At 43.1% G+C, this 12,329-nt stretch overlaps 1 protein-coding gene across 3 annotated transcripts; it reads right to left on the reverse strand.

Moving 5' to 3' along the window:
• Positions 1 to 1,013: 1,013 nt before the first annotated feature.
• Positions 1,014 to 11,546, reverse strand: AMER2 (APC membrane recruitment protein 2). 3 transcript variants are annotated; one of them, XM_033236915.1, is made up of 3 exons: positions 11,163 to 11,546; positions 10,095 to 10,969; positions 1,014 to 9,716 (listed from the first exon to the last, which is right to left on the reverse strand). In XM_033236915.1, the coding sequence occupies exons 2-3, from the start codon at positions 10,867 to 10,869 to the stop codon at positions 8,839 to 8,841; spliced, it is 1,653 nt and encodes a 550-aa protein (XP_033092806.1). In that variant the 5' UTR covers positions 10,870 to 10,969; positions 11,163 to 11,546; the 3' UTR covers positions 1,014 to 8,838. The 3 variants fall into 3 exon arrangements, with proteins under 3 accessions (XP_033092806.1, XP_033092789.1, XP_033092796.1); XM_033236898.1 differs by having other exon boundaries at positions 1,014 to 10,969; XM_033236905.1 differs by having other exon boundaries at positions 10,095 to 11,546.
• Positions 11,547 to 12,329: the final 783 nt, after the last annotated feature.

The following is a 12,329-nucleotide window of genomic DNA, read 5'->3' on the forward strand; positions in this document are numbered from 1 at the left end:
TTTGAAGCTATAAAATTTCTCCTAAGTACAGAGTTGGTTATATTTCATGTCTTAATATAGATCATTTTCATAATTATGCATGTCTAATGGTTTTTTAGTATCCTTACTCATTTATTCTCTGATCCATGAGCTATTATTGAAAGGTGCATTTTTCAAATGTCCAAATGTATGGAGTGATTTTAATTATCTTTGTAATACTAATTTCTAGTGTAGGTGTGTTGTGGTAAGAGAACACATTCTGTGAGGAACTATTTTTTGAAATGTGTCAAGACTTACTTCATCGTCTAGGATATAATCAATATCACAAATGTTTTATTTGCAGTTGAAAAGAATGTGGATTATCTAGTTGTTTGGTCCAGGGTTATAATATGTGGCCAAAGGTGTTGCTCAAATATCTTTATCCTGACTGATTTTCTGTGCTTGACCATCAGCTACCAAAAAAGGTCTAGGAAACAGTCCTTGCTGTCCTACTGTGGATGCATCCACCTCCCCTTAGGTTCTCAGCCCATTCTTGGACCATGGCATGGAAAGCTCTTGGCCTACAGGGATCAGTAGCTACATCTGGGGGTTTCCGGCCTCCCTTCCGTGAGAGGCTTCCCTACCTGTTACACATAGAAAATGAAAACATACCACCAAAAACAAAATAAACAAAAACCAGAAGGCAACTTTTTAGAAAGATTCCAGTGGCCCTAATGTTGCTGCTACCTGACAGTCAGCCCGGATTAGCCGGCCTCATGAGAGATGATGAGGAATGGAGATTTTCTAAGTAAAGGGCTCAGAATTCAGATCAGAGTCAGAATAACAAATGAGCTTTTCAAAAGGCAGCTGCCCAAACCAAACAAGGAATTTTTCACTTGTTTACAAAGTGTGGAAAGAAATATGGGCCTCCCATTGGTCTTTCCACAAGACAGTCGCACACATCATCATCTCCTGATTATCACCATCATTAGTATAATTTATAAAAATTGAAAAGACTGGAAATAAAATTGATCCTGGAGAAATAATAACCAGAATTCACTTTAAATGCAAAGGAGCAACAAAATTTATTGACTGAAATTAAACACAACAGTTAAAATGGCAGTGTGGTAGTTTCATTTTCAGATGTTTGAACGGAACAAGAAAAGTGCTATTAGTCCAAGCTTCTTACATTCATTAAAAGAGTGACTATCAAAAACAGCAACATGCACAATGGTACATATGCACAAAATGGAATTATATCAACAAATATACAAAATACCCAAAATAAAATATTTACAGGTTTAAAAATATAAACATTGATTCCTCTATCCCATTAAACCATTGGAGTGGAGAAAGGAGAAAAGACCCTATTGCTATTTAGAATCCCTTTTTAAAACAAGTTTTTAAAACATAGAATTAGTTCTAGGAGACAATTTTTGATGTTTTTCAGGGGTTTAACATTCTATTATAAAAATAATATCTATAAACCTACTAACAATTTTCCTCCTGTGCACAAAAATAATACCGCCAAAAGCTTGTCCTCAAAGACATGCCTGACTTTCAGGAAAACTAATTATAGAAATGGAGTTTCTCGTTCGGGTTTTCTTTGTTACTATTTTCAAATAACCTGCAATTCCCTATATTACACTAAGATACTTTATATAAATAACATGGGCAAAACCTGAAGTTCACAATGAGCCTGCTAGGTAGCTGGTGTCAAGTACAAATGATAGGAATCTACTTTGCCTACAACATCAAAAGCATTTTCCCTGATATTCCTGATAGACCTACAACTATCAGATCCTCCATATTCAGTAAGATTTATCCTGGAAGCAGTGAAAATGTTAAATATTACTTTGCTAGAGTTTCTCCTCCTTTATTTAGAAATAAATGTGTAGTAGGGACCAATGGTTATAATATAGATATTTGAGAAGGTTCATTGATTCCTTCAGGCCACCTGGAGCCATTTCAAGGCAAGTGAACAAGCATTCTCCGCATGTCTACTCCATGCCTCTATCTATTGAACCAGATATTTTTAGTATTTCTGCTTTATTTTGTTAAATGATTCAGGTCTGAGAGTATCTGAGAAAGTATAATATGTCTCAAGTAACCAGAAACCTAAGCCATATCTTATTTAAAACATATCTTCTCACATAGAGCAGAAAGTTATTCTACTCGATGATTGAAGAATTTCCAAAATTACCCAATTTTACCAATACCTACCTTACATGGTTCTTGTGAACAGTAAAGATAACAATGTAAAAAAAAAGCACACAGCATCCTCTCTGGCACCATAGTAAACATAGAGGATATGTTAATAGAATTCAATATAAAATACTCATCTTCATGGTGACTGACTTATTGAAGGTGTTCAATAGCTATTAGTTGAATGAGTTAATGAATCAGAAAATGTAGGACAGGATTCTGTGGCTGTGGACACAACATAGGATGGACGGCTTTTAAAGGAGCCAGGTGCTTATTTCTGAAGTTCAGAATTGCATCAAGGCAAGGGACAACTCAAACAGCTGTCATTTAAACAAACACAGATAACAAGATGGCAAAGATGTGGAGAAATTGGAATCCTTATGCACCATTGCTAAGTATGTAAACAGATGAAACCACTGTGGAAAGCAGCACAGAAGTTCTTCCAGAAATTAAAAATAATTCTATTTTTAATTAGAATTACCATATGAATGACCCAGTAATTCCACTTCTGGGTATTTATTTTAAAAAACTGAAATCAGGATCTTAAGAGATATTTTCACTCCCTTGCTCATTGTAGCATTACTCACAATAGCCAAGATGTGAAAATAATGTAAATGTCTGTCAGTGGATGAATGGGTTTTTAAAAATGCAGCATATACATATAAGGAAATATTATTCAGCCTGAAAAAAGAAGGAAATCCTGCCATATGCAACAACATGGGTAAACTTGGGGGATGTTATACTCAATGAAATAAGCCAGTCACAGAAGGACAAATACTGCGCGTTCTCACTTCTATAAGGGATCTAAAATAGCCAAACTCATAGAAGCAGAGAGTAGAACGATGGTTGCCAGGGGCTGATGGGGGAGGAAATGAGGGGCTGCTGTTCAATGGGCATAGAGTTTCAGTTACGCAGGATGCATAGGTTAGAGAGATTTGCTGTACAACACTGTGGCTATAGTTAACAATACTCTATTGTGTACTTAAAAATTAAAAAAGGTAGGCTGGGCGCAGTGGCTCATGCCTATAATCCCCACACTTTGGAGGTGGAGGTGGGCAGATCACTTGAGGTCAGGAGTTTGAGACCAGCCTGGCCAACATGGTGAAACCCTGTCTCTAGTAAAAATACAAAAACTAACAGGCGTGGTGGTGCACGCCTGTAGTCTCAGCTACTTGGGAGGCTGAGGCAGGAGAATCGCTTGAACCTGGGAGGTGGAGGTTACAATGAGCTGAGATCACGCCACTGCACTCCAGCCTGGGTGACAGAATGAGACTCCATCTCAAACAAAAAAAAGAGGGTAGATCTCATATTCAATATTCTTACTTCAATTAAAACACACACACATATGCATAGGCCACCCAGAACCCACCAGGACTGGGCGTAAGGTAGGAATAAAAACAAATGAAACAAACACGCTTGGAATGCATGATACCCTATCAGGGAAGAAATATCGTCATGACAACAGAAGAGATTTCTGTCTGTACTTCCCATGTTAATCCTAAGAGAAGAGGATCCGTCCAAGGGAAGGCCAATGTTTGCCTACTCAGCGTAGCATAGTGGCAGGGTTCCCTGCACATGATTGTGAGCACCGTCATCTCAGACACAAAACTAATTTGCAGCTGCATGGACATGGGTTAGCTCTTTCTATTAGAAGTGAGCTGACAATGACACTAAGCAGTACTTAGCTCTTCTATTACTGCAAATCACTAAAGAGTTTATATCCTTGTCCTAGAGACTAGGGGAAAAAAGAGAGAGAGAGATGGAAAGGGATAGAAACAAAAAGGATGAATTAAAGCTGTCATACTGGAGAGATAATATTACCTACCCCATATGGCTGTTAAGAGGACTAAGTAATTATTTCTAAATCTCCTAGCAGTGCCTGACATATCGTAAGTATTCAACTAATGTTAACCATTGTTATATTTACTATTTTTTTAGAGGCATTCGTGTGGCTTAATTCATAGCGCCCTTCCTCGGCCTCACACCACTCTGCTTCACCCCACAAACTGTAAGCAACAAATGCAAATACCAAACAAATGTAAAATAAAATTGTTTTGTGTTTTTAATGTATATTAAGAAAATCCAGTTACAGCACAGCTTAGGTGTGAGCTCCAAACTGAGGGGTTTTATTAAGTATTCGATACAGTAGATGCCCCATAAATGTGTGTGGTATTGAATTAAAGTAAATATCAATGATGAAAGGTGCCCAATTTCAGTTCTGGAAGCTTCGTGACTATTTTCATCTTTCCTTTGGCAGTTTGAGAAGGAACTCCTTTCCGTAATCATGAAACTATCATTCTGAATCACCTCTTAAAAACATCATCTGCAGTGACATAAAAACATTCCTTAGAAGTGGCTATTGTTGCAACAATCTGTCTCCTTTAAATCCCTATCACAGTGCAAGGATTTTGAGAAGCAATGCATGACAGCCACCAGGAAATCTGCAGACCAAGATGAGGTCTCACAATCGATGGCCGCCTGTGAGGAGCCACCCTTACACACTGCACTGACAGTGTTACAGCTCGCTTCTGCCTGTGAACTACACCCTTGCCTTCTGCTTCCCCACACAGGCTCTATACAACACCCGTCTACCATACTACCCCCTTGGTCCCAAACCGTTTCATAAATATTTTTGTGTGTTATGAATTGAAATTTTCTAAGGCTGAGTTTACACAAATAAGAACTGTTCCTTTCCTTGCTCTGCCTGGAGGCGGGGAAAGGGAAACTGGGTTAGGTGAGGTATTTGGGTTTTTTCTCTTATGTCACTCAGATACTTTAAACTAGCTTTCCTCAGTGATGAGACGAGGCAATTGTGATGCTTTTTCCTTATGCTTAACAGCAAAAAACTTCTTGAATTAATATCTTAACGATGAGAAGGGGAGCAAAGCATATGTGAATGGACTGGAACAGGTCTCAGTAGAAACCAAGCATCAGGGGAGCCAAATTCATTATTTGTAATTCAGGAGAGAAATCTAGATGACTAACAGCAGGGAATGCATTCTGCCATGCGGACAGAGCAAACATGCTAGCGTCATGTGAAGTGTCCCGTCACTGCTGTCTGAGGGCACTTAGGAGACACGAGCTGCCTGAGTGGATCTCTTCACACCAAGCTAACAGTCAGGAGTCGCCTTTAAAATTAATCTGACAAAGGTGTAAATAATGAAAACTCTTAGAAAATTCAAAGAAATCTCAACACCTGACATAGTCTTTTTACCTGGATAATGTGTAAGCAAAGGGCTATTTGCATACGGTTTAATTGCAAATACTTGAAGACTACCTCTGAGATGAAGAAATAAATCCTTTCAACACAGTGAGTTATTACCTTCATAGATATTAAACCCTTTGTATTTAAATAAGCAGATAATGTGTGGAAAATGTATCTAAAGGAAGTCCTTTGTATTCTATATTCTATTGTTGTTTTTAGATAAAATAAAAAAATCTATTTCCTCTTGTGATTATTTCAAATGCTGTAGTAAAATTTCTCCCAGTTGGTGCTAATGGCAGGCTAAAAGCATCAACCACCATCTGTACTAAAGCAGAGTGTTTCAAATAACAGTGTATGTGTAATATAGACATTAAAGTCAGGCTATCTTTGTGCAGAGCTATTAAACCAACTGATACATTTTTGTCCAACAGTTGATTGGACTTTTTCCTGTCTAATTTGGGCAGCTTTTCAACCAAAGGAAGTCAATCAACCAACTATCTTAGAATATACATACATGGGAAAGATACAATTAGCCTCTATCTAATCCTTCCCTTAAAAAGTCAGCAAATATGGGCCTGAATCATCTTCACAATGTCATTAGATATAATGCATTAATAAAAATTGGAATGTAAATCTAGGAAAATTCTTGAAAAAACAATCTCCATGAACACAAATGAGAGAAAGTAGCCCTTGGCACAAGAAAGCAACTATGATCCCTTTTCCACGGTTGGAAAAAGTTGAGAATCCACTCTTCCTGCCACTCCAGGGATTTCCCATCAAGTGATTGAGGCTGCTTAATTCATTGCCCAAATCCTTTATTTGATTGGTGTGGGTGCAATTCTTAAAAATATAAGGCAAAAAAAAAGTGGAAAATATAAATTTAAAAAGAAAATATTTTATACCTCTTATAACTGGTTAATTGACAGGCCAGTGGAAATTAAGATAAACTTTGCTCACGTGTTCCTTTTCTTATAAAGAGGAGACACAGCATAACGATGTAAATGGAGGAATAAGTCCGAAAATTAGGAAAGCAAAAACTTCTCTTCTACTGCTTAAGAAATAGATTGCCTTTACTATTACAATGTTCTCATAAGTTTTTCAGGTATTCTTAACTTTCCTGTACAACTGAACAAATGAACGAACATAACCTTGCCGTGGATTCATGCAAAGGAGAATATAACCCTTGCAGGAAAATGTACCACAAGGAAATCAAGATCCTTTGTTTTACAGCTAGGAATAAAATTTATATTTTCTCCATTCACTAGGGGAAGATGAATGTATTTTGAGTCTAAATAGTACTATCGGCATGAAATCAAATTTAAATCCCTTGTTTAATACAGAAATAATTTCAAAAATAATTTTCAAATCTAGAGTAGATGTCTTTTGTCTGTTAGTCTGTACACAGTTGTGTGCAAGAGCACGTGAGTGTGAGATGCTCACATGAATTCCTGGTCGTGTGTTCAGAATGCTTAAGGCTATGACTGCATATAGGGCCTCAGCTACACACATAAAGAAATTAAATATTAAAAGATTACTTTGAAAAAGCATTATGGATCTGAGACAATGCAATAAAAGCCAGTCATATGACTAATGAAGAAATTCAGCAAACCTCTCCTAATTGAATCACTGCAAATTTAAAATGGGGAATGGCCTACTTTCTGCTACTGGCTCAAATTTGCTTTCCTTTGATGCCCATTTATTTTGTTACTTTCTTCATATTATTAAAATAGGTTTTCAGATATTTAACTTGCCTTAGTCTTTCATTTACGAAACAGAAAACAAACTTAAAAAGCATGTAATAACAGTTCATTACTAATGCAATCTCTCTGGAAATGAGACTTATACAGAAGTGTTCATGTCATTTACATATGTGTAGTTTCACTTGAATATGCATAATCTTCCTGCTATGATGAATCACCTGCTAGTAGAAGCTCTGGTCTTTTGATTAAATACACTGAAGTGTATTTAAAAAAGGATATTAATTTCATCATTAGACACTAATAGCATTCTAGGAACTGCTTCAGTTTATCATTGAAACTAGGCATATAATAACCCTTTCTGAAACAGATGTTTCATCTGAAATATTAGAAAACATACAAAGAGACAAACGACTTTTCAAAAAAAATCTTGGCATGAAGGCTATACAATACATAAGCTTGCCAATATCATATTCTGCACACACTTGTCTTCATCATAAGTCCATAAAGCAAAAGGCAAATGATGTGAAAAACTGTATCTTTCTATTGTTTTTCTTTATGTGTTCCTCATTTTGCACTCACCATATTGAGGAATGGTTGGATCCAAAATTTTATAACCAAGGTTAAAAAAAATATCTGAAAAGAGGCTTTGGGGTGAGAAACAGACTCTTACCCAAAACAAGGCAGAGCCATTCCTCTGGGACACCAGCACAATAGATTTGTTGTTGTTGCTGTTTTGAGAACCAGAGAACCCACATAAAACAAAATCAGAATCTCTTCCCATTACAGTACATAATAGAACGTCAATGGTTTGGGGACCGTCATCACGTCTAGCTGTAAGACTGGATTTTATATTCTAGATTATTGACGATTACAAAATGTTAACAGCTGGATAAACTGTAAACTATGCATTATCTTCACATGAGAAGGTTTCAGCTTATAAACGCTTAAATACTGTATCTATTGGCATTTAGTAAAATCTTTCCCTGATCCTGATTTCTGCACTGGGTGGGGGAAGAAACAAATAAAACCAAAAGCCTGCTCTCCTGAGCCTTTTATATCTCCCCAAACAAATTATTGAAATCAACCAAACCAAAACCCGCCTTTATTTTCCTAGTGTTAGATACTTATCAATTTGCATATCTAGCAACTGAAGTAGGGAAGTTTTCTGCCAATCAGTGGTCCCCTCTGCTCATCAGGTAAATACCTGGCTCTTTCAGCTTTGGAGGTGTTTTCCACACAGTGATACAGCAAAGGCTCTTTCTTTTTTTCCTTTTCTTTTCTTTTTTCCTGGAAAGGAAAGAAGAAAGAAGGGAAGGAAGGAAATCTGTCTTGGAAGAGGAGATCTCCTCTGGTTCTTCAGTGGTTCCTTCAGGCCTCTGGACACTGGCTCATCCCAATATCCAGGCATGACTCTTATTTAGGTTTGGCTAAGTCCTGTTTTCTGCAAAGGCAAGTAAAGGTGACTTCCAAGTGTTCACTATAGTAAAGAAAAAAGAAGAAAAACTTAAAGGTAAAAAAGAAAAAAGTGCTTGAAAATAATTCTCAGGGACTTATCCTGAGAGGAGAATCCCAAGTGTAGCATCCCTCTTTCTGGTGTTATCCTGTCCCTGCTCAGGGCACAAAGACCTCCTCGGTCCATGCTCTGGAGCAGGCGGGGACGGGTGGTGTCCTAAAAGACTTTCTTTAGGAAAAGCAAAACTAACTTCAGTGGTTTCCAGGGAAAAGTTGTATTCCTTGACATGTGGCCCATCCACTTTGGCCTGGAAGACCTCACAACTTTTTGGCACTGTCGTGGCAGGCCGTTGCCCTGATGGTGGTCCCAGCCAAGGCCCGGTTGCTGACTCTGCGGACCAGCACTTTGGAAACCGGGATTTTTGTTCTGGGCATCTCACTCCTGGAGGGTTGCTGGTGCACCACGGGATGGCTAGATGGAAGGTTGGTCAGGTGCTTGATGCTAATAGGGATCTTAGAGTCCTTCAGCAAGCTGCCTGGTGTTCGCAGTGGACAAGTGATGGTGCCTGGAGATACGGGCTTTAACCGGGACAGGCAGGACGTCTCCTCGTTGTCCTTCCCTCCAGGAAGGGTTGCTGGACTTCCGTCCGGGTCAGCATAGAGATCGTAGAGCGCGTCCCCGCTGTAGCTATCCCGGGGGAGGCCCGCCTTCTTCCCGCTGCTCGAGCTGTCTTCCTCCGGGCCCGGCGTGGTGGAGTCCCAATAGCCCTCGTCGCTGTTGGGGACGCCTTCCTGCTGCTCCTTCTCCGGGTGCTTGGGCTCCTCCTTCGGATGGGGCTCGATGGGAATCCGGTTGAGCCTCCTGCGCTTGACCGAGGACGCGTCCTTGGCCGCTTCCACACACCTGGTGTCTTTGGGGGTTTCGGGCGCCACCTTGGTTTCCAGCGCAGCTGCCACCTTGGCCGCGCCCTCCTGGGGCCCGGGGCTCTGCTCCTCGGTCTGGGACAGCATGTCCCAGAACTCCTGCAGATAGGTGTCGTCCACCTCGTCCGGGCTGGCCATCTCTTCCCCGCCTCCCTGGTAGGCCACCACGCCGGGGTTCTTTTTAGAGAGAGCCGGCTTGCCTGGCCCGGGGGCATGCTTGTCACAGCTGGGACCTGCCTCTTCCTCTTGGTCTGCAATAATATCTCCACAGCCTGTAAGAGAGTCAAAGCTTTTCAGTGAAGTCACGTCAGAAAACATCAAACAAATACGATCTGCCGACGGGTCTGAGGGTGGATCCGCAGAGGCGGGGTCCGGGGCGGCGGGTGCCCGGCCGCTGCCGCCTTCGGAGTCGATAAGGGGGACCGTCTTTACCGGAACGGCCCCCGTCCTGGAAGCGTCCTCGGCCGTGCGGACCTCCCCGGGCCCCGGCTCGGGGGGTCCCCGGGGCTTCTCGGCGCGCCTATGCCCCGCGGCGTCCTCTCCCCGGGCGCCGGTGTCGCCGGGGCGCGCGGGGCCCTCGGCCTCTGGGCAGCTCCGCGCTGGGGCGCGGTCGGCGGGGGCGGGCACCTCCTCTCCCCCTGCGGGCTCACCTGCTGGGTCTCGCGGGGCGTCCTGGCTGGGCTCCTCCGGCTCGCGCGCGGCTCGGGGCGTCTCCTCCTTGACGCACTCCAGGCTGGCGGTGAGCGAGCCGGGCAGGATCAGGCCGCCCCCGGTCGCGCGCCCCTCCGCGGCCTCCGCCTTGGCCCGCTTGTCTTTCCGGTGCCAGCGCATGCCGCTGAACAGCCCCCGCAGCCCCCGCTTTTGTTTGCCGCCGGCCTTGCTCGCGTCTGCCGGCTCTCCCTTGCCGTTTTCCGAGCGCCCGTTCTTCTTCAGCAGCGAGAAGAAGCTGTGCGACTTGGCCACCGAGCTGCTGGCGAGGGAGCCCCCGCCGGGCCCTGCGGCTCTGGGGGGCCCGGGATTCGGCCGCCCCCCGCCGCCCCCGCCACGGTCGCCCCCGCCGCGCGGCTCCTCCTTCCGGCCGCTCTCCAGCACCAGCACCTCGGCCAGGCCGTCGTGGGTCCTGCTCCTCACCAGACCTGTCGGACCCGAGCTTTTCCCGTCCCCTTTGTTTTTGACCCCAAAAATGCTGGGCATGGTGCCACCCGATTTCCTTTTCTTGAATAATTTGAAGGCAGCTTTATTAATCTTCCCCGACGGCGGCTCGGCGGCCGGCGTTTCGGCGGCACAGTCACAATGCAAGTCCATGTCTGCCGCGAGGGTCCCGGCCCCGGCCTCCGCCTTCCTCCTGCAGACCCCCGCGGACGCGCCAGCTCCGCCGCGCTCGCTGACAGCCCCGCCGCCGCCGCGGCTCCGGCTCGTCTCCATGGAAACCGCGCGGGATAAGCCGCTTTCGTCAGCAGTGGGCTCGCGCCAGGCCACTGTCACCCGTATTCTAAATCAACCTGAGCCGCGCTCGCCGCCGCCGCTGCAAAAGAAACACACATAAAAGACCATCTTCCCTCCCGCAAGGGCTTATGTAATACCCTAACCCACTTCCATCCGACTTGGCGCGGCGCTGCATGGCGTTTCTCTGGCAAGAGCAGGCAACACAGCCGCGAGCTGATTGCAGAAATTCGAGTCGTAATTATGGAATTCAAATTCCCTCAACTCTCACCCACCTTCCGAATCCTTCTGCAGACTCGCTCTTCGCGGGAGGGCAACCACGGATCACGAAATGCCTCTAAAAACGACAACGCAATTCAACCCAGCACAAAATGCTTGTTTTTCTTATCCTCTCTCCTGGACTCCATGCATCTTCATGCCTTTCCCAAGCCCTTCATGTCTGTCCTTAGCACTAGTGCACTAAGCGCAGCAGGCAGGAAGCACGTCTGCCTCCATCCATGTCTTGTCCAGAGCTAAGCACACGCTAGGTCCATGCTGTGTGGCTGTCGTTATGGTTATGGTTCTTGCGACAAAAGTACACGGCACCACTCAGTCAGTCGATCAGCAACCCGGCAATGCAGGCACAACAGCTCCCCGGGGTGGAGTTTGCCTGCACCTTTGGGACAACCATGAGTTTTACCCCAGACTCCAGCCACCATGGGATGAAGTCACAGACGCCAGGGCCCAGCCCGCATTTGATAACAATAGACAAGCTGACCGAGAACACAGGCTGGGAATCTCAGACCCACTCCACAGGTGGGCCTTCGAGTCTGGGTTCTGCCCTCTCCTTTCCCGCTCAGCAGGACACTGGCATTATTCCTGTCACTGCTGTACCACTCCCCTCCCCCATACCACCAGGACTGACTTGTAGCCCCCTTCCCCAACAGACAGAGCAGAAAAAGCTTGGCAGGGGTCCCTGTGTGTCCAGGGGTCTCTGCAGACATTCCTACCTGCCTGGACTGGGGAGAGGGAAAACCTTTTTTCTGGGAACAGCCCAGTCTAGGGATCTCTTCTGTGTTCTGATTTTAAAAGTGACTGCTAATATTCTAATCGTGACATCTGATTTCCTAATCCCAGATGAGTGCTTTTTAGCAAAAAGAAGAAATTTGGAGAAGCATATACATATATTAATATAAAATAATATATATAAGCATATACATATATTAATATAACATATGTTAATATAATATTAATAATTAATATAATCAATAATACATTAATATAATATATATTTATATACATATATTAATATAATAAGTATATACATATATTATACACATATATTAATATAAGCATATACATATATTAATATGTTAACATAATTAATATAACTATATTAATATAATATAGTATATATAGTATATGTTATTTAATAATTTGATTATTTATTAGATATCGTTTAA

The sequence above is a fragment of the Trachypithecus francoisi genome, unplaced genomic scaffold (genome assembly GCF_009764315.1).
Source record: "Trachypithecus francoisi isolate TF-2019V2 unplaced genomic scaffold, Tfra_2.0 Contig01461, whole genome shotgun sequence".
NCBI lineage: Eukaryota > Metazoa > Chordata > Mammalia > Primates > Cercopithecidae > Trachypithecus > Trachypithecus francoisi.

Excerpts from the sequence above, each read along its gene's own strand:
- AMER2 (XM_033236898.1), bottom strand. The coding sequence starts at position 10,869 with ATGGAGACGAGCCGGAGCCGCGGCGGCGGCGGGGCTGTCAGCGAGCGC.